This window comes from Macrosteles quadrilineatus, unplaced genomic scaffold (genome assembly GCF_028750875.1).
Source record: "Macrosteles quadrilineatus isolate MER2022 unplaced genomic scaffold, UCM_ALF_1.0 Scaffold_48__1_contigs__length_938360, whole genome shotgun sequence".
Classification (NCBI taxonomy): domain Eukaryota; kingdom Metazoa; phylum Arthropoda; class Insecta; order Hemiptera; family Cicadellidae; genus Macrosteles; species Macrosteles quadrilineatus.
The window spans coordinates 349701-373364 of NW_026542641.1; the positions used below are offsets into that span (position 1 = coordinate 349701).

At 36.2% G+C, this 23664-nt stretch overlaps 1 protein-coding gene across 1 annotated transcript in view; it reads left to right on the forward strand.

Annotated features, from left to right (window-relative positions):
• Positions 1-8143, forward strand: part of LOC129005965 (calbindin-32-like) — a 30891-nt gene extending 22748 nt beyond the window's left edge. The window contains exons 8-9 of the mRNA XM_054435042.1: positions 2909-3272; positions 8048-8143. Of these exons, the coding sequence (XP_054291017.1) occupies positions 2909-3272; positions 8048-8143 (460 nt within the window). The remainder of the gene's footprint in view (positions 1-2908; positions 3273-8047) is intronic.
• The last annotated feature ends 15521 nt before the right edge of the window (positions 8144-23664 follow it).

Here is a 23664-nt window from a genome sequence, read left to right on the forward strand (position 1 = left end):
TTGTATAGTATTGAGTGAGGCATGGCTGAATGACGATTCCCAGTTGGTACACATAGATGGTTATGATGTACATAAATCAGAAAATCCCTTGAACAGAAACGATGGGTTAGTGGTGTAGATGGACAGTGCGTTCTCGGTGACTTGCCGTCAGCTGTGTCTAGGAGGCGTGGCCAGCTGTTTGTCGATCTCGTTTCAATGGGCCGGTCACCCGTGCGAGCTGCTCTGTGTATACCGCAGCCCAAGTTCAAATTTAATATCTTTTGTAAATGGCCTTCAAAACTACATTAACGGTAATCAAGGAAATCGTATGACAAGAATTTTAGTTGGTGATATAAACATTAATATATTAAATGTAAATCATAACTCAGTAGAAGACCAATATTTAGATGTTCTTTATGACGCAGGATATGTATCCTGCATCGATAAGGTAACCCGACCTGAGAGTCAATCATGTATAGACCACATTTTTGTACGATTGTTAAAGTCATTCAATGTCCATTCAGCTGTTCTAAATTCATCAAATACAGATCACAGACTAATTTTTTTGTTTTTAAATTCAAAATTTAGCTTAACTAGTGAACATACGTCAATTGTTAAGGAAAAAACTGATTGGGTAAAAGTTCAAAATTTATTATCATGTGTTAATTGGCAATCTGTGCAAGATGATTCTATGGACCTAGACACCTGTGCTACAAAAACGGTAGATATTGTCACACGTGCTATGACTAGCTCAACGTGGAATGGGCACACGGGAGGGACTAAGGCTAAAGGTGTAGTGACGTCATATCTCTAGGGGCTAATGTCTTCTCTTGAGGCAACACGATTACCATAACGAAACGATGGGATTTCAGCGGCGTTCGTGGCATAGTTGGTAGCGATTCGGATTGGTATTCAGGAGGTCCCGGGTTCGAATCCCGCTGGTAGCACTAACTTTTTGTCAACAAATTTTTCATATCAGCAAGTTTGGTTGGTTAGGTTAGGTTATAACAGTTTAATTTTATAATACTAAATTTTAAAATTAATTTTATAATTAATTAAAAATTATAAGTACCGGTAATCATTAATTAGATTTTATCTTATATAGTTTTTATATTATCAGCAAGTCTGGTTGGTTAGGTTATGTTATGACAGTTTAATTTTAAAAATTAATAATTTATTTTATAATTTTAAAACAATATTTTATAATTAAAAAGTTAATTTTATAACTAAAACAAAAAATTAATTTAAATTTTTTCAACTTAGCAGTTCTAGCGGCGAACGCTGACACTACAAGATATGTTAGCCTTAGTCCCTCCCGTGTGCCCCACCGAGCTCAACGTCCCCAGCCAAACTAAACTGTAAGGCCAGGCGCACACAGGCGATTTTGAGTCACGCAACAGTTGCCCGACTAAAATGTTTAACATTGTTTTAAATTGGAGTGCGCACACGAAGGAAACAGTCTGGGGACAGTCGCGCAACTGTTGCAACCGATGTTCCCGGACCCAATTTGCCAGCGACTGCTCTGCGACTCAATTGTTGCGGGACTGTCGCTCTAGGTTTGGTATCCATTAAAACAAGTGTAGATGCGCACACATGCAACTAAATAGTCGCTGTGTCGCCCAGTCTCACCCCAGGAGTTCAACTACTCGTGGCCAGAACTGTCACTAGTGTTTGCTCTCTTGTTGTGTGAAGTTTTTAGAAAATTACAAGTATGAGTGTGCGTGATGAGGATGTCGAAAAATTAATTGATGAAGTCGAGAAGAGGCCGACTATATTTAAAGTCATTGAAACTGTCCTTTCACAAGTCGCTCACTATATATGGGATGAACCCAGTATCTTCTCATTTTCTTTCGCGCGCGAAACTTCAGCAACAAAGCACATACTACGGCTGTATCATTGAAATCCATTCGGAACGCTGTAAGGCTAGGCGCACACGGCGCACACGAGCGATTATTTTGAGGCGACTATTTCATCGGCCGATCTGTGCATCATGTATTTGAATGGAAGCGCGCACACAGGCCATCGAGAATTGCGCCGATTTTAAAATCTGGGTTTTGCCACAGATTCGTAGGCGAGGCGATTGTCGCCCGAAAATCTGTAACGTACAGATTGTTATCAGTCCGGGCACACGGTCGACTAAAAATCGGCCAGTCGCTTGTTGTTCTCCACAGGAGTAGTGAACTTCAGTGTGAGTTGTGTTGTTTTCTTTGTTAAAAAGGCCACAGGTGTTATAATAAAAACTGAAACAGACATTCTATAGTAATTAAAGGACTTTTTACTGTCATCACGTAAAGTGTATAGTTTATAAAACTGTCGATTTAAAAGTCTCTGACTTACTATCGGATGAACCCAATATTTAAGTTTTCTTCTTTTTTTCTTTGGTCTAATTAGAAGAGCACAAAAACACTGGTTAATTCAACAAAGTCCATTTTAGGATAGCTTAAACGCACTAAAAAAACCCATTTCTCGACTAAAAAATCGCCACGTGTGCGCCTAGACATAAATCAAGGGCGATTTATTTTTGGCCGATTTTTTAATCGGCCGATCGAAAAATTGACCGTGTGCGCCAGGCCTAACGAATGTATTTCCAACACGTCTCAAGACTAGATCCGCGACTAAAAAGTTGCCTGTGTGCGCACTCCAGCTCAACTGTCGCTAGACTTCAGAGTCTCCGAGAGAGTCGCGCAACAGTCCCCCGATTAGTCGGGCAACTGTTGCGCAACTCAAAATCGCCTGTGTGCGCCTGGCCTAAGACTAAGAAAATTAAGCCATGGATAACAGTAGGTTTAATTAATTCAATTAGGGAACGTGACAAATTATTCAGAAAGATTAAAAAACAACCATTCAATTTACGATTACGTCATCATTATATAACTTACAGGAATACCGTTCATTCACTTATAAAGCGCGCTAAGTATGACTATTACAGGGACCAAATTGAACAGGCTAATGGTGACGCAAAGCGTTTTTGGGGAATTGTGAATGAGGCTGCCGGCCGCCCAGTTAGAAAACAACCTTTCCCTGTGCAGGAGTTTGCAGATTCAAACGACGCTGTCACTCCCGACCATGTCAAATCTATTTCCAATTCATTCAACAACTATTTTGCATCGGTTGGAGTAGAGCTCGCTACAGCTTTACACCCTGATGGCCCTCCTCCAGTGTTGGTGGAGGCCGATCCCAGCCAGGAGTCTGTCTTCCGATTCCAGCCGGTCACCGGAGAGCAGATTACTGAGGTCGTCAGGAGTATTAGAGGAGGTTCTGCACCAGGCCTTGACAATATTTCAGCAAAATTTGTAAAGGAATCTATTACCTGTATTATTGAACCACTTTACTATATTATCAATCGTAGTTTAAAAACTGGAGAGTTTCCGAATATTTTCAAAATAGCTAAAGTCATTCCCTTATATAAATCTGGACCAAAATCTGATAAATCGAACTATAGACCTATTTCCCTTCTAACGGTGTTTTCCAAAATACTTGAGAAATGTGTTAAAATCCAATTGGCAAATTACTTAAATCAAGAAAATATAGTTTCCAGTTCACAGTATGGTTTTCGAAACGACAGAAATACTTCAGACGCTCTATTCGATCTTACAAAATTTATCTTTGAATCATTCAGTGAAAACAAAAAAAAATCTTATAACTTTTTTGGATCTTACCAAAGCCTTCGATTCAATTGACAGAAACATTCTAATAAGTAAATTAGAATGTATAGGTATCGAAGGACCAACTCTAAGATTGTTTGCGAACTATTTTAAGTCTCGGGAACAATAGTAGTTTCCATAAATTGAGTTGTGAGTGATGTAACACCGGTAGAATATGGTGTGGTTCAAGGCAGTACTCTCGGGCCTCTATTATTTTCTATTTACATAAACGACATATCTAAAGTTAAATTAAATAGCAAGGTGATACTGTTCGCTGATGACACGGCGGTTGTGACCACCGGCAGTACGTGGGACGAGGTGTACGATTCTGCATCGACAGATCTCCACAATTTTAAATCTTGGTTTGATTATAATACACTTACAGTCAATGTTGGAAAAACTAAATGTCTTCCTATTTTTCTTAGAAATATCTTTGGACTAGGTGAGAGATCTTTGAAGCTGCACTGCTGTGGCGATGCACTTGCGATTGGCTGCGCATGTGGAGTGATTGAGCGTGTGGAGCAGTATAAGTATTTAGTGGTTGTGATCGATAGTAAATTGACTTGGGCTCCGCATGTTCAATACGTCAAAAACAAAGTACGTAAGCTCATTTACGCATTCACGCAGCTTCGGGAGGTGCTTTCGGGGCAGCAGTTACGGACCGTGTACTTTGCCTACACAACTAACTATACGCATTTTTAATACAACATAGATAATTTACACATTAACTGTTTACAATTAACATATGTTCTTCTTCTCACTATAAATTTTTGCTTCGCAACGGGAAAAATCAAATCAAATCAAATCAAAATCTCTTTATTCCTGAATAAATATTACATGTTGTTAAAATTGTGTATGTACAGGAAAAATAATTCCCAAGTAGACTATCCGTCTGTGTTTGGGAATGAGTCGGTGTTGCAGTATGGTATCCTGGCTTGGGGTGGTGCCCTTCCCACTGCTCTGGAACCACTTTCTGTCGTTCAACGATCTGTTATAAAAACTATCTTAAATAAAAACTCTAGATTTTCTTCCTTGCAACTGTTTTGCGACTTTCCAGTTTTAAACATTCGCCAATTGTTCATAAAAAATCTTCTTATTTTCATAAAACCTAATAAATGTTCGGTTTTTTCTCCTGTTCAACATCGTTATTTGACTAGAAGTAACATTAACTTCGGATTTTCTTTTCCCAGACTTTCCCATTCAACCCTTAAAACTATACCTTTTTACGTTTGTCATACATTGTATCGAAACTTGCCTTCACATATACGAGAGGCGGAGAGTGACAGCGTCGCTGTGTTTAAACGTAGAGTCATGAGCTGGCTATTAAATCTCGGCGGGGAGCAATCAGAAGGATTACTCAAATCGTTGTACTCATAATTTTTTGCAGTTTCATTTATCACCAAAATCACGTTATTTTTTCTTCATTGCTATATACCACTTACAATCACTAAAGTTGAATTTTGGATGTTTCGATGCAGTTAGGTTTTTTTCATTTCATCTTATTAATATTTTGTTATATTACTATCATCATTAATTGTCTAAGTACTCCTGAATATTTATGGACCTGTGTATAGCTGTATTAGCAACTCATTCCCAAACACAGACGGATAGTCTACTTGGGAATTATTTTTCCTGTACATACACAATTTTAACAACATGTAATATTTATTCAGGAATAAAGAGATTTTGATTTGATTTGATTTGATTTTTCCCGTTGCGAAGCAAAAATTTATAGTGAGAAGAAGAACATATGTTAATTGTAAACAGTTAATGTGTAAATTATCTATGTTGTATTAAAAATGCGTATAGTTTTGGATGTTGGTTTGTGTTTAATGATATAAGTTATTAGTTATTGAATTTTTATTTTAAGGATTTGGCATATGAGTAAGCCTATGATAAATAACACCATTTCAGAGATTTTGCCAGTTTTTGCCTAACTCTGTCCTGTAGAGTTTAAAGTAGCCTACACCTTATTGTCTACAAATTGGCTAAATAACTTAGGTACGGACGGTACGGTACTTTATAAAAGCTTACAGCCTTTTTATGTTGACTTAAATTGTAAGCTTACCTTTTCCCGTCCATGGACAGTTTGATTGTTAAAAATTAACCCTTTAAACTGGAATAGGACTGTGATGTAAATTGTGAGTATTGCCATTAGTTACTAATCTTTTAGTTGACTCTTTTAAAATCATCGGAAATTATGACTGTTATTAGTTTTTAAACAAGTTATTTGTTTATGAATAACTCCTGTACTTCTTTGCAATTGCTCGATTTCGAGCAACATGTACACTAGTACTTATTTAATACGCAAGCAGGTTTTTTTGTGCCAATTACTCCTCTGAAACTACTGAACCGATTTACATGTTCTTGGTGTCATTGGAAAGAGCGTAACGTGAAGTTGTGCAGGAAACTTTCTTTTAAGGGAAATAATTAGAGGGTGAGGCCCTGGGGCCCTTTGAAGTTTCGTATTTCTCCATAAGATTAACATGGGAAACAAAAATTGTTATGAAACTCCAGCTGTTGTCAGAAATTAAAAGTGAGAAGAAGGACATATGTTAATTGTAAACAGTCAATAAGTTTGCTAATTTAACAGTTTGCTACAAACATTTACTTACTTGGTTGAAATGAAATAGTTACTATTTGAATTTGGGTTGGCGTAAATATTACAATGGAAAAAAACGAGAAAACCTGGATAAATTGATATACTAAAAAGAAAACTGAATTAACACTGTGCTGCATTTCTTAGTCATCATTGAAAGAGACGATTTGCAAACCATGGAAGCATAGGAAAATCATAGAACACCACCAAGGGAAAGAAATAGAAATAATGTGTGTTTTCTTTTTTGTTTTTTATAATCGTTATTATGTACAACCTAATGTGGCTATGAGTGAGGCTATTTGTAGAAAACACTAAAAACAAAATCAGCTTTTGAAAAATGATAAGATATTTACAAGAAATGTTGATTACATCGATCTGTTATGTACATCTTGAGTATTCCATAATCTTTGAGTCGAATCTTTTAAAGTCATCAACAATTATGACTGTTATTCGTTTTAAAATAACGCCTGTAATACTTAGCAATTGCTCTATTTCGAGCAGCAGGGACACTAGTTATCTTAAATATCGTTATTGATAGTATTATGAAAAAAATAAACTACAGTGTAAAGTATCAATATACAGTACCTAGTAAGGGTCGATAATAATTAACATACACACATTTATTTGAGAATAAACTGAAATAATATCCATACACGTTTCCCGTTTGTAATTATAATATAACATTAATATAATATTGTTTAATATAATTATTGTTATTGTTGTATAATATTGTAGTATTGTGTAATTATAATATTGTTTGTTAGCCGAAATATAATAATTTTAGTGTTATTTGACGTATTCTTTGTGCTTTTATGTAATTTAATAAGACATACGATGCAGATAAAAAAGTTATTTAATTACATTTGTATAATATACTAAGTATCTACAAACTGACAATATTAAAGTAGTGCTTATAGTTTACAAATATTAATAATTATAAATACAACTTCTAAGTGGTTTTTGGGTTACAAGTGAGATAGTTGCAATCGTAGTTTTTATTTAAAAACCTAATATAACAAAACCAACATTAATAAAACATGTGATTTGAATTTTTTCCATTTGTTTTGATTTTCTGATTATAAACTATTTGGTTGTTTTTTTGTCACCAGCCTAGCAGCCTATAAGACCCATGTTATTTTTTTATTTCAAATTAATTTTTCGTGGTGTTTTTGAGCATATTTAATGTATTAATGGATTCTGTTTTAAAGTGTTTGAATTTAAATTGTTAAAGTGTTTTTTATGTTAATAAATTAGTATGAAATAAATTAATCTTTCAAATGTAATCAAAATATATTCATAAACAGGCAAACTGAAACAGCTATTCTCCATTAGCATTATATAGGAATTTTATATTTACATTTTTTTTGTAATTTTCTCTGTAACCATTAGACGCATTATGACGCTTCAATATACTAAACTATTTGTTTTTTGAGTCTATATCAACGATGTAAAGAACTACATTTACATGAGTTGTTTATATAGTTGGTCTAGATTACCTCATTAAAAAAATATAAAAAAATCTGCAAGCATCTTAATCGTAGATAAGAGGGTAAGCTTTTATTCCAATGTTATTAGACGCAGATGCGTCATGACGACATGGATAATGTGACAAGTTTAAGTGTACACTTGATTTATCCGGTTCGGTAACAAGCTGTCAAAACATAGTCTGGTAGTCCACGTGGCGCTCGGGCCACCCGGCGCTCGCGCCACGTAAAGTGTTGTTATTATATATCTATGCGTAAAGCACGGGTCACACTAGGCTGGCATCAGCGGCGAATTGAAAGAAGCCGCTACTTTCAGCTTAATGTGACCACAAAATTCGCAGCTGGCACCGCCATCCGGCGAGTATTTGTCAGCGGCTGGCGAAGTTGGACATGCTCAACTTTTGGTAGCGAGGCAGCGGCGACTAGAGGTCACGTGACCATTCGCACTCGCTGACGCCAGCGAGCAGCGTAGTCTGACCACCTCTATGCTTGCCAGCGGCGACCAAAGATAATTTCCAACTTGGTTTAACACAAAAGGACAAAAGCAATAGTCTCAAATTTTTAATTAGAGGTTAAACTAATTTTAGTAATTCCTGGAATGTATGTGGTGACATTCGTAAAACATGCCTGTAGGTATGTTTCTGATTCATCTTTTAGTGCGTTTAAAAACGTGGTATTTTTAAAAGTATTTTTATTTATAAATTATTTGTATCCAAGGCCTGGTCCACTAACGTCTCTTCTTGCGGTTAAGCATCTTTTAATAAAATTACCTATTTCTCTTTCACACACATCCTCAATATTAAGTGCTGGTTTATGATGACACAAAAAGTACGAAATGGCGACAAGAACTGAGCTTTAAACTAGGCGATTAAAAGTAATAGTACTTTTAATAGCATAGAAATTATTGAGCTTAGGTGGTCGAGGAAGCAGGTTATTGATTTCTTAAATTTATTCCAAAACTATACGTGCTTGTGGGACGTTTCTTTAAAGAAGTAAGAACATCAAGCAACTTACAGTGATTTGTTGCAAAACCTCACAGCTGTTCCTTCTCACAAATCGTTAATATCACGATCACCAGCGGCTGACAAGCAGCCTAGTGTGACCCGTGCAAAAGCCGCTGCTTGGTGATGCTGGTGCCAGCTGCTGATCACCAGCGGCTGGCGAGCAGCCTGTTGTGACCCGTGCTTAACCGTCCGCATGCGCGATCGCGGCAAAATCTCTAACATGTCCCGCGGCCGTTTGGACATCATCATCGTCTCCCGCGGTCACGGAAACGTCATCGTCATCTCCCGCGGTCACGGAAACGTCATCGTCGTCTCCCGCGGTCACGTAAACGTCATCGTCATCTCCCGCGGTCACGGGAACGTCATCGTCGTCTCCCGCGGTCACGGGAACGTCATCGTCATCTCCCGCGGTCACGGGAACGTCATCGTCATCTCCCGCGGTCACGGGAACGTCATCGTCGTTTCCCGCGGTCACGGGAACGTCATCGTCGTCATGCGCGATCGTGGAAAAAAATTCCCGGTTAATTACAAAATTCACGCATAACTCCCGGGGTTTTCCCGATTCAAAAAAATCACGCATAATTCCCGGTTTTCCCGGTCGGTGGACACCCTGTTAATCAACGTATCTTATAAAGGATTATGTGATCTAGTTTAAAAGGAATATGACCTTTCTGTCATGACAGTAGCTGCTTAAATAGTATTTTCTCTTTGTACCACACTCATATAATAAATATAAGTGACATAGTCTTCATGTCTAATCGTCTAATCGTCATAAACAGTTCCCACACTCTGGAAAGCTCACCTTGACTACTTCCTTCACCACTTCCTACGTTGTGGACCTTTTGTCCCTTCCTTCCCATAGCATTTTAGGATTGCAGATACATTAATCTAATCGTCATAAACAGTTCCCACACTCCAGACTGCTCACCTTTACTACTACCTTCACCACTTCCTACGTCACGGACCTCAAGCCAGTGTCGTCATTTGATTATATTTATGATCCATACCGTTTCTGTTCTAATATCTGTGGAATAATGCTATCAGCTATTTCTTTATCTACTGCATTCAAAAGTCAACAGCTGATCATATGTCTTTGTTTATGTGTCAAATAGTGCGTCCATAAGGATTACATTGACACTTTGAAACCCAGTGGGGCGGATTCCTGAGAGACTTTTTTAACGCCATATAGATGTTGGCACTCACCGATATGGTCTTTATCACCATGCAAAATTTGAAAACGATTGATTCAGCCGTCTAGGAGGAGTTTGCGTATTACGAAATGCATAAGAACCGACGTATAAGAGCGTACTAATAATATGTTGTTATTGGTAGGCTACTATAATATAGTACCAATAACTTTATTTAATTTGACTAACTTTGATTAACTTTATTGTTTCTGCTTTATTCGCTTTACTCGCTTATTGGTACAGTATTTTAGTCTGCTTTACTCATGTGCTAATCAAGCATTGTTAACACAAAAACACAAAGTTTAAATTCCATAACACTACAAAATAAAATTTAACAAAGAAATATTCCTGCGTGATCTACGTCACTGCTTCAGCAGATATCTACATGTGTCTGATGTTGAGGATAGTTTATTCCTAGGTCTCGCAGCTATACTTATTTTCGTTTGTTGATATGTGAGAAAGGAAACATTGAATCAGTTTTACATACAAAACCAGAGTTTACAAAAGACAATGGCAAATAATGTACCTAACCAAAAATAATACCCCCGCCGCAGCAAACCTGCAGACTAAGCGAATTTCAACTTGTCTTATTACATTTTTGCTCAAATATTTCCATAAATAAGACTTATTTTTATTCCCTATTTAAATAACATTAGATTTAACGAGTGTTTAGGTTTGCTGCTACGGGGAAGGTAAAAAGTGTTTTTTGACCATATGTCAAAAGTGCATAGTATAGGATGAAATAAATAAATTTGCCAAATTTTATCAATATATATCCATAAACAAGTGAACTACAACAATTTTCATTTTCTCCATAAGAATAACATGGGAATTTTAAATTACACTATTTTTTAATTTTCTCCGTGACCGTTAGGCATACAACAGCGCTTCAATATACTAAATTATTTCTTTTTTTAAGCTCTACAAAACGGTTTAAAAAGAAATTGCAAAATTTTTTATTTTTAGGGTCAAAAATGGGAAAACCCCATTTTTACCCCCCATAAACCCCTGTTCCCATAGTCCGATCATGCTGGTTCGCGAACTCGTTCGAATAAACGTCGGTTTACACGTTTGTACCAAATTTCATCGAAATCGGATCATTTTTGCTCGAGTTATCGCGCTAACGGACACATATATAAATAAATATATATATATATATATAAATATATATATATATATATATGAATTTGAACGATTAGGGTTTTTGGCCTCTGGGGACATCAAAATGAAAAAGTAAATCGGTCCCGCGCCCAGGTCTTACCATGAGACCTACGGTAATAGCTACTTCCCTATAGGGAAATTCGCTAAAAAGGCCTTAACTTTCGTCAATCAGCTCAAAAGTAGTTCCGCCATCACAATGCTATCATCGTTAGAATACGCGATTCACCAATTGTGATCGTGTGCTCCCGCTATCTCCGCGTCCCGCCATCTCCGAACCCAAATCTGTCCCGCCATCTCCGAATTCTTGAGTGACCCTTATAATCCCGTCCTGCGTTGGTAGCTGTCATTGCATCCACGGCTGCGAAGCCCCGTGGATGGAAGATTTAATGAAAATTTAACCCGTGGGTTAGGTTAGGTTAGGTTAGGTTAGGTTAGGTTAAGTTAGGTTAGGTTAGGTTATGTTAGGTTAGGTTAGGTTAGGATAGGACGGAAAGTCTTAACGCATGTAGTAACCGAGGATTATAGGGGTCACTCTGAAATTCGGAGGTAGCGGGACACGGAGATGGCGGGACGCGGAGATAGCGGGAGTGTCGCGGATTTATAAGTTTTGTTCTAAATTAAGTAAGTATATAAATGTGGAAGCGTGAAATAAGTTTTATTTTTGACAATTAAAGTAGTTTAAGTTTTAGTTAACATCATCTTCTTGCTATTTTTTCAACTAGTACAACTCAATTGTTTTCTTTTTATATTCACAACATCTGGTATTAATTACATATGTTACAAACAGTCTTTTGGGAAATGTTATGGCTTTGCCACACTCCGGCCACTTGAGAAATTTCTTCAACACACCTGGTTAGTCTCATCACGGTTAATTTCAAGAGGGTAGAGTAATTTTAAAGGTCGAATTATTTTCTTTTTGTTGCTTAAAGTGACTGTTACGCTTCTGATATTTCCATCTTTGCTTGAGTGTAGTTCATTAATTCGACCAAGTCTCCAACATCCTCTGGGTAAATTATCGTGAATAAGAACAATATCTCCAATACTGGGGAATTGTGAAGACCGGCAACGTTTCTGCTTGATTTCAGATTGAGTCCTTTCTCTCAAACTAGTTAAGTAGTCTTTCTTCCAAAGAACCCAAAATGAGTTTATGAGGTTCTGTCCTTTTTTCCAAGTTTGAAGTAAATTTTCAGTGTTGGATAGCTTATGGTCTGGATTAGTTGTCTTTCCACTTATCTCAATTCCATTTTTCCCGTGAAAATTCAGGAAATGACCGGGAGTTAAGATACAATCTGATAAACTGGCTTCACTAGAAGAGACGTACACTAAAGGTCTTGAATTCAATACCGCTTCAATTTCAGTTAAAGTAGTTTCCAACTGAGTAAATGTAAGTACTGTCGGACCAATTGTCTTTCTTAAACACCTCTTTACTAGGGATATAAGTCGCTCATAGAAACCACCCATCCAAGGTGATAGTTCAGGAATAAAACAGAACTCACATCCCTCATTATTTATGTAAGATAAAACACTAGAGTCTTTGAAGTTTTTTCTCCAAATATCTTCAGTAAATGAAGCGGCGAGTTTGAATTGAGGAGCATTGTCTAGAAATATTTGTTTTGGTTTACCTCTTCTGCTTATGAACCGTTTGAGACATAGAAGAAATTCTTCAGTTGTTAAATCGTTAATGGCTCTTGTTGTAAGACAAGTAAATACGCAGCCATAAACTTTCCTTAAATCTCCAGAGTCATTGTTGTGATAGTCTTTAACGTATAATGGGCCGAAGTAATCGAGTCCAGTGCTGCTAAATGGGATCTGTTCTGTAACCCTCTCTTTTGGAAGTGGAGGCATGGGTGGCAATTTGTATGGACCACCCTCCCAACGAATACAAGTTAGACATTTCTTGATGGTTTTGTATACTTGAGATCTTCCACACAAAATCCAGTATTCTTTTCTTATTTCTGCCAGAGTATGTTGAACTCCAACATGAAATAAAGCATTATGGTAGTGTTGTATCACTAGAGTTGAGAAGTATTCATTTTTTGGTAGAAGTTTAGGGTGTTTCTGGAGTATTGAAAGTTCAGCATATGAAAGCCTTCCAGAACATTTAAGCAGGCCGTCATAGTCAAGAAACAGTTTCAATTGTTTTTGAAGTGGATCTCCTTTATTGGTTTCGATGTTACTTATAGTTTCGAAAAAGTGTTTCCTTTGAACATATTTTTCTCATCTTAGTTTAGCCAACTGGATTTCTTCAGCAGTCACGTTAATTGTGGTATGAACAATGGATTGTCTTCTACACTTAGAAATAAATCTTTCGCAGAACGCTGTCACTCGTAGTAGTTTATTCAGAGTCGAAAATCGTTTGACATCAATTCCATATGGAGGTTCTAAGATCCTTTCTTCAGCTGTCTCATTAAACGCTGTTAATTCTTCTTTAACTTCATGAATTTCTTCAGTGGGATTAAAGTTCCAGTTCGGCCATTGGTTTTCAGGCAGATTAAACCACTGAGGTCCTGACCACCACATTTGACAGCTGCAAAGTTCGTTAACATTCATGCCACGAGTTGCTACATCTGATGGATTATTTTCAGATGGAACATATTTAAATATAACATCTTTATTTGCCTTTATTTCAGAAACTCTTCGTTCAGTGAATTTAGGTAAAATCTTAGTTGTGTTAATCCAATGTAAGACACACTGGGAGTCGGTCCAAAGAAACTTTCTTGAAACTGGCTGTTCTAAATTCTTCTCCACAAAGTTCAAGGCACGCGAACCTATTAAAACCCCAAGTAGTTCCAGACGAGGCACAGTGATATTTTTCTTAGTTTTAGGAGTTAAATGGCTTTTGGAAAATACAAGTTTAGATTTTGAAACCGCTCCGTTTTGCACACGAACATATACTGTAGTTGCATAGCAAAATTTCGAAGCATCGGTGAAACAGTGTAACTCAATTGAGGTTGGTTCTAAACCAACATATCTTGGTATTGAAACATTAGAAATGCTGACAATATCACGTTTTATTTCTTGCCACTCCTTGCATTTGTCCTCGGTTAGGGGCACGTCCCAGTCCAAATTTTCTTCCCACAAACTTTGAATAAAAAGCTTCGCTTTCAATGAAGGGTCAAATATTGAGGATACGAGTTTCAAAACAGCCCTCTTTGTACAAATATCTTCTATACAGTTGATTGGTTTTATGCTTAAAGTGTCCTCTGTAGTATCCCACTTTGCACCCAAGACATTTACATTTGATTCGTCTTCTTTTGTGAGCTTACCATGAGGTATGTTCTCTTTGAGCGCCTGAGAGTTGGAGCACCATCCTTGGAGGTTCATGTTTGCTTGTGAAAACAAATCAGTTACAAAGTCGTACAAACCAAGAGCCTCTTCATCAGTTTTGACTCCAGTTACCATATTGTCAACATAGAATGAAGTTTTCAATTTCTTGGTGTCTTCTGTTAGTTCACTATGGGACAGGTGGTGCTTTATAGTAGCACTTAATAAGAAAGGACTTGAAATAACACCAAACGGAACTCTGGAAAATCTTAGTTCTTCAATGTTGTTTTGATTCACTGGCATTGACAAATCTTTTAACCATAAAAACCTAGTAACGTCTCTATCAGGTATGTTTAAGTTCAGTTGAAGGAAAGCTTTTTCTATATCAGCTATTATCCCTATAGGGTTTAGTTGAAAACGTATCAGCAATCCGCATAAGTCCTCTAGTATTACTGGGCCACCATAAAGGCAGTCGTTCAAACTATTAGAAGATTTCTTTGACTTGGCTGAAGCATCGTACACTATTCTTACCTTTGTTGTGGATTTTGCTTCGTTAATTATGGGATGATGTGGAATATAATGCTTAACAATGGCATTTCCAGTTTCCGGAACTTGTTCAATGATTCCCGCTGATCTCTGCTCCTTGATTATGTTGTCATACCTTTGAAGCAAATCTGGTTGACTTGATAACCTTTTTACAAGCGATTTCAGTCTAGCTAATGAGAGAAAATAATTATCCGGCAAGTTTGGGGGGTATTCTTTCCATGGCCAAGAAACCGAATACCTATTCTCGACTAATTGGATAGTATTATTAAACTGCTTTAGAGCAATATCATCATCAATTTCAAATGGATTATCATGTATACTAAAAGTTTCAAGACTCCAGAGGTCTTTGACGTTAAGTTGTTCTACAAGTTGAGAATCTGCAGAATGAAAGTAAGCTTTAGGAACAAACAAGTTAGATGGCTGGACCGTAGTTAAGAATGAAGTTGAGTAAGAGTCAGTTTCAGTCAGTTTCAATAGAGTTTATTAAGCTCCTTCCGCTGATGACCCAGCCTAATTTAGTGTTTAAGAGGAAAAGTCCATTGCTTACCTCAATTTTGTCGTCATTTATAAAGTCCAAGTAATAGTCATTTCCAATAAGAAGGTCAATTTCGGAGTTCAGGTGTTGACCTTGAGCCAAAGTTAAGTTAGGATATATTGATTTTATTTGATCAATAATATCTATCATCCCGCTTGAGTGGACTTGTCCAGTTATGTGAGGCACAACATTTGCTTGTACGTTGATTGTGTCTTTATTTAAAAGCGATATACCAACACAAACAACAGGTGTCTCAAGAGTTTTACAACCTTTGTTTCCGAAAGTGAACACATTTAAAATCTGATGTTGTTCGGATTTTAATTGTAACTTAGAAGCTAATGTCTTTGACATGTATGACCTTTGACTACCTGAATCGAATAAAAGTCTAGCAGTGTGAGTTAGTTTGTTAACTTCATTTGTAACAATTACAATTGCAGTTTGTAAAATTACCTGTTCGTTAACTGCAAGAAGAGACGATAACTTAGTTGATTTTAATTGAGTTGTGGTCAAGTGTGACGAGCCTCCAATTGGCTTTAGTACTTGTAACTCTCGTCCCGTAGGAACAGTCGGGGAATTCACAGCATCTTTGGTGATACCTGGTGGAAACTGTTTAGGGCAAAGGCTCCTGTGGTGATTTTTGCTTTGCTTACAAAAAACACAAGCCTTGAAAGTTTTACAATTTTGAAGGCTATGTCCCCTTTTTAAACAAATAAAACATAACCCCTTTATTTTGTCCTTGCGCTCACTTACTGTGCTGAATGCCGTGCATTGATCACTCCAATGGTCTTTATCACAAAATATACATCGTCTTAGCTTGCAGGACCTATCACCAGATAACAGGGTCTCAGCTGTTGAGGTAGGTTTATGAATTATATGCTCTACAGTCACATCCCTAGACTTAGTAGAGATTCCCAACAGCATCTCTGATTTCTCTCTAACGATTAGAATGTTTTGAATTGTACTACAAAGTCGATTTACGTTTAATTCTTCGCCTAAGTTTAGTTCTTCAACCTTCAGTAAAACATTGAGAGGTAATTTACTAGTAATAAGTGTGAGGAAGTAGTTTGAATTTGTATCCTCCCCTAAGGCTTGTAAGCATCTCATATGTTTTTCAATTATGTCGAAGGTACGACGCAAGAATTTTGTGTCATTAGACTTAACAGGAGGAATTTCTATTAGTGACTTGTAGTGTGAGTTTACAATTATCGGTTTGTTAGCAAACCTACTCTTCAGTAAAGAAATTGCTGTATCATAGTTTAATGATGTTAGTGGGAGTCCGGATATACAACATTTAGCTTCCCCCTCAAGTAATGAATTCAAATAGTTAAATTTGTCAATTACAGTAAGAGCATCATTGCTATGAATGGAGGAGGAAAAGGAATCCCAAAACTCCTGCCATTTGAGGACGTCACCATCAAAGATTGGGATGACAAGTTTAGGTAGTTTGACCAAACAACGTTTAGGTTCTGAAACTACAGTTTGATCATGGGAGTTACATAGTTTGTCTGCATAATGGGGTGTGAAGGAATCTATTCTTACCTGTAGTTTAGCAATTACTTCTTCGCAATTGAGAACAAGTTCAAATGGATCTCCCACTGACGTACTTGCCTCTCCATTCGTTGAGTCATCGATTACAATTATCAAGTTGATCAAGTAAGGCTTCCAGACGCCTACGATATCCGTCTAAAAACGTCAGTGTCCCTAGGAGGTCAGGTTTGGAAGAGTCCTCCCCTTGTAGAAGTAAATTGGCCTCGGTAATGGTATTGCCCAATCTCTTGCTCAAGGTATCAATCTTCTTCAGTAGTCTTGAGGTCATTTTCCAGCTCTGCTACCAATTGTCGCGGATTTATAAGTTTTGTTCTAAATTAAGTAAGTATATAAATGTGGAAGCGTGAAATAAGTTTTATTTTTGACAATTAAAGTAGTTTAAGTTTTAGTTAACATCATCTTCTTGCTATTTTTTCAACTAGTACAACTCAATTGTTTTCTTTTTATATTCACAACATCTGGTATTAATTACATATGTTACAAACAGTCTTTTGGGAAATGTTATGGCTTTGCCACAGGGAGGTAACCATTGTGATATCGCGAGTATTACAATTAAATACGTAATTGAAATATAAACGGTATCAGCAATCTGAACAATTTTCTCGCATTAGCTTGTCAACAACCATTATAATGGGTGGGAGTAAGTTGTCATAACCTTTGAACCGTAATTTTTTCAGCAATGGACAAAAAACTATTTTGTTTCGAGTTATAAGGACCATAACATACAAATTTTAATCGAAACCAGATTTTTCAAAAATATAATTTTCCGTTAAATTCAATTTTTACGGAACAACATTGTGAACTTTTCTTTTGTCTACAAACAGATAGTATCGGTATACAAAGTTTTTATGATTTAATTACACTGTGTTTTTTAACCAATTTAATGACTTCAATGTCGTTGTATAGTTAAGAGTGTAAATTTTGACGAACAACAAAATTCGTCATAAGAAAAGAGTGCATTGGTTTGTTTACGATTTCTACAAGATTAGCATAGTAACATAGTTTGATTTTTGATTGTAGTAGCTAACCAGTCGTAATCGCGTTGCAGTAATTGGATTGTGATTTCTTATCAATGATAAGGAAACAATGCCAAGCCGATTCGGAGGGTCTATGATTGTTGTAAGATTTTGCTTAGTTACCGGTACCTACCTGTGCTTCAAACGGCTGTTTTTGCTGCAGTACGACGAAAAAGAATGTTTAACCATTGACAGCCATGGTTTTGGTTATAGGGGCGTACGTTGTTTCCCATCTAATATGTGTGATAATTTAATTTTGTCGGTTTGATGATATCGGTTTTTGATATTTAACTGGAATATCCGGAAATAAAGTTAAAAGAAAAATTCTTGGAACCTACTTGGGACTCAAGCTATACAGACTAATTATAGACTGTTGCTAAAGCAATATATAGAAGAGCAGCTGATTTTTATTTTCTTAATGTTTTGACTTTAGTTACTATGGAAACAATTTTGATTTGAAAACTAATACTAAAGAAAGAAAGAGGATACAAGTTTAACTCTTTATTTATCCTACAATTTATTAACTTAAAACTTAATTTAAAGCAGGTAAACCAAAACATAACTTAACTTGTCCACGAATAAATCACAATATATACACTATACTTAACTGTTCTGTTCGTGCTTCACAACGGGGCAAGAATACTTAAGAGAATAATGTGGGTCGCTAATGCTACTGTAAAAAACACTTAAACACGTTAACCATTAAAATTATACTGGCAACTCTCAATCGTACTTACTGCTTATTTTTAATGAAAAACTATTGTATAAAAACTGTGTAGCAGAATCAAAACTAGTACAACTTTATTGTAATTTTAAACACCTAGCCTATTATGAGAACAAAATATTAACTCTGGGAAAAAGTAAACAAACAAAATATAAATAACAACAACTCTAACAGCTGATGCATCTTCAATCCCATACTCTAATACGATCTATGTCTGTTTGTCCGTATATATTTTAATCAAATTTTGCAATTTTATTTATTTCATACCAAGCTATCAACATTTTGATAAAAAAAAAAAAAAACCCCGTCAATATCTTCCCCGTAGCAGCATCTTCACCTATTGGGTCTGATGATGATTGGAGTGTCCAATCGAAATCGATCACCACTTACCATCTTGAAGAAAACTTACCACCTATAGACATAGGAAATTGGAATCTACAAGTCAACATTTGACTTAAATGGTAAACTTCGAAGATAAAACATTATTGAACTTCCACTGCACCTAAAGTAGTTACTATGAATATATTGCTAAATCTTGGAATTTTTTGAAAAGTCCATTCTATGGATTAATCTTTGTTCCCTTCTCTAACTCGTATTCCATCATGGAGATTCATATGTTCCACAATGAGTTTTGTTGACTTTGTTTGCTGTCGAATTCTAGCCATTTACCATTGATTCTTATTAATACAGCAACAATGTATTGAAGAAATAGCTCACCACCATGAATGAATGGTGAGAATTCTTGTGTGATAAGGAATTTTTGGGCTGTGAACAGGGGCGTCATTTGGGGGGGGGGCAGGGGGGGGTTTTACCAGCGAGACTGACAAACGGAATTGCACGTGTATTCTCTACTTACATTCCACGGGCGTTGCACGTAAAACTAGTCGCGGGGCATTGCGGCTTATGGGAGTGAACACACTCATCCTATCTCGCTGAATTTTTTCCACGGACGTTTTAGTTTTAACCTATGGTGTGGAGTTGTTGTTAATATTATTGCGTTAAACTATATACAGAAAGTGCTATTATTGTTTTATCAATGTGATATTGTGTGATTTGACAGCATTTTAAAGAAGTCAAACTTATATTACTTTGTTTATAATGTATTAAATTGTTTGTGAGATAACACATTTTTAGTGTTTTGCTACCTGGAAAGTAATTATCAGTCTGATCACACATTTGTTATTGTGAGCATAAAACCTAATATAATTATATTACATTATTTTTAATCAATTATTATTACTATTTTGTCTTCAAAACGTAGTTAAAAACCATTTTTATTAGACATAGAAACTAAAAATGATGAGTTTTGTCAGGGATTTAGAATTCCCCATTGAGGAAATTAAAATTGGTAGTGTTGGTAACATTTTGTCTATTTGGCATCACAACCCTAGTGTCCTTCCCCCATTCATCAGTTTCGTTCTGAGTTTACGACCGATCGTCGAGATATGTTGTACTCGTCTCCAGTTATTTAGTTTTCAAGTTTGATTAAGTGTTTTTGTTTTCTTATTGAAGGTGTATAATTAATTACTATGTCTACTCTTGCCGACGTGGACACAGATTTATTAATTTCCTTTACAGAATAGCAATACAATTTGCTCTATAAAGTAAATGTCTAAAACAACGTTTACATCAGTGTAGTTGATGTTATGAGAACGGAAACCGGAAGTACATGGCCGACATTCTGGGCGATAACGTTCGTAGGAATTTCGTTATTTCCGCAAATTACTGTATTCACTTTGAAATACATAAACCTTAGAAAATATCAAATCAGGCACTCTTCATAATTCATACCCTAAAATTAAAATAAAGTCTTAGGGGCTAATATCAAGGGTTTGGTTGGTCAAATTTTAAAAGATAAATGCGTAATAATTAGCTACGCTATCAGCTTCTTGTCACTCATCTTATCGTCACTGCCAACATTTCTTGTGGACTGATGCAGTTTCTTAATCTTGTATCATTGCCTTGGATGTTGCTGTTGATCTTCGCAAGCAATTCATCAAACGACGCTATTGACATGCGAAAATAACTAAAAAAACTTGTCATCGCCCTGTCTTAAATCAATAAACAACGTATAAAACGCACCATGAAGTGGTCTCTTTTCAACTATGGGGTGTAACCAATGTCTTCGTTTAACCTTCTCGTCTTGGTTTTTTTAATACAAATAATATAACACCACCAACTTTTTCCTTCGTCTAACATCCATCTCCGCGCACCAACAAATGATTCACTGTGCAGTGAACGTGGAGGGGGGGGAGTGCGTATCACGGACACGGACGATTTTTATTGCCAGTGTGGCATGCTCTACCAGTCTCGCTGGATTGCCCGAAAAACCTATCTCGTAAGACGAGTGTGGCCACGGGCAAACTGTTTCACGTGCGTCGCACGTGAAAACGGAAAAAACAGTCTCGCTGGTTGAAAATTACAAGTGTGGCCCCGGCCTCGACGGACGAGTGGGGCCGAAAAATTTGAGTTCATTCTTATTTAAATGACAACTCAAACTTAGATTGTATCAATCATTCAATTAGTGTATTGAACAAGTAATAACATTAATGTTATTAATAATATGTTGTTATCTGTTATCATTGAATTTCGTTAGGCCTATTCAGTGATAACGAACTAGGGTATTCAGAACACATATTCAACAAATTTAATGTGTTGTAACGTGGGTTGTGCGGATTATTCTGCAATCTTACTTTCGTCACCGAGAAATATTTTACTTCTCGATGATTTCGTACACTGCTTATGTCGTCTGCAAACATTTGAAACATTTTATTGGTTTTTTATACCACGAATTTCAGTAGACCTGCAAACTGCACAACGTACGGTGCCACGCCACATGGGTGTTTAGTAGAGTATGAGGGCTCAAGGACTTTGAAAGGAACGCCCATACTGTAATACACGTTGCCCTGCTTTCCTCTGTCGGTGTGTTTCCTTTATGTGTATTTTCACATTTTTTTCGAAAACTTGTCCATAATCTATATTTTGACTTCTGGTTCTTTGAAGAACTTATTAGCAATTATAGCACGTATGAAAGTTAACCGTAGTTATACAGGGTGACCGTTAAGTCTTAGGACGACTTTATAACTTTTAAACGACAAACGATATCACAACCACATTTGGTATACCGTTACTGGAAATTGTAAGCTACTTTTCTGTGTACATGGTGGCCGGATATCACCTTTTGGGGACGGCCCGTCGGGGGTCAGAAGAAAATCTTTAATGACAGCCTATGTTGAGTTGTACATCATTTTAAAGGTCTACTTCAACTGAAAACAATGCCGCAAACTGCACTTCAAAAGGTTGATCCTGCGCAAAATGGCAGATGTTCAAAGATTTTCAAAATTAGCCAATTTCTTTAAATTAAAACACTTTTTTAAAACGTTTTTATTAGCTCGCTTTCTTGTCCGGTACAAATTTTGCAATCAATTTTATACTAATTTCCCGATAAGCTAGAGACTTGAAACTTGAAACATAGCTCACAAATGGAAGACAATGCAATATTATATAATTTAATTTTCATATTTCCCTTAGGCTACGCCCCATTGGCTTGTTTTTATTAACTCGCTTTCTTGTAAATTTTGATAATTCCCGATGAGCTAGAGACTTGAAACTTGAAACATAGCTCACAAATGGATGACAATGCAATATTATATCATTGCATTTTCATATTTCCCCTGGGCTACGCCCCATGGGCTTGTTTTTATTAGCTCGCTTTCCTACAAATTTTGATATCAATTTTAAACGAAGATCCTGATGAGCTAGAGACTTGAAATTTGAAACATAGCTCACAAATGGATGACAATGCAATATTATATCATTTAATTTTCATATTTCCCCTGGGCTACGCCCCCATGGGCTTCCAAATTTTCCATGTTTACATTTTGAAAGAATGTAAATATATCAATTAATTTAAGTCAGCTGTAAATACTTAAATTTGACAGTTCGAAGAGCAGAGGTTAAGAGGTCCAGGTTATGCTCCCAAGAGATTCTTTATACAAACAAACATTTCAAAATAAAGTAACAATCAGGGGCCCATTTCATAATCAAGTACAGACTAATATTATTAGTAAATCAGCTGATCGCCCAATGCAAATCTAATGGAAATTACAAGTTACAAGTTGTAACTTGTAACTTGTAGTTTATTATGAAATGGGCCCCTGTTTGCAGATATAAAGGTGTTTGTTAATAATGTCAATTGTTATTTATTTAGTATTCTTTTAAAGTAAACAGTAAATTAAATAGATTGATATATCTATAGTTAGTAGGTAGGCCATAAATTCAATCTAATACATAATTATATAAAAAGAAACTCAAATACAGTAAACCTTAGATTTTCCACATGCCTCGGTCTTAATCTGATATAGATGCTTGAAATAGATTTAACATTCACACACATTAAAAACTAAAAAGTAGAAAATAATTTATAAATAAATACTTTTTTAAAACAAAACGTTTTTAAACGCACTAAAAAGTATAAAATAATCTATAAATATGTGGAGAGTATAAATACTTGTAAGATTTAAAACGAAAAACGTGGGGTGCATGCAATTGATAATAATACATTAGTTCAATAGGTGAAGGTAATTGTAAAATATCTATTGCATTCACCCCACGTTTTTCGTTTTAAATCTTGCAAGTATTTATACTCTCCACATATGTATAGATTATTAAATCTTTAAACAACTGTCATTTTTTAAAGGATGGTCCTTTTGAAGTACGGTTTGCGGCATTCTTCTTTGCTTAAAATTCCCTTTAAAATGATCCCCATAACTTCACATTCAGTGATCCAAATAACTCTTCAGGGCGACGGCCCACAAGGAGTCGGAAGTAAATCTTGAATGGAAGCATAGGTTGATATGCACATCAAATTAAAGGTATTTATTAGTAGAATACAATGCCGCAAACCGTACTTCAAAAGGACCATCCGTTAAAAAATGACAGTTTGTTGTTTAAAGATTTAAAAAAGTGTTTTA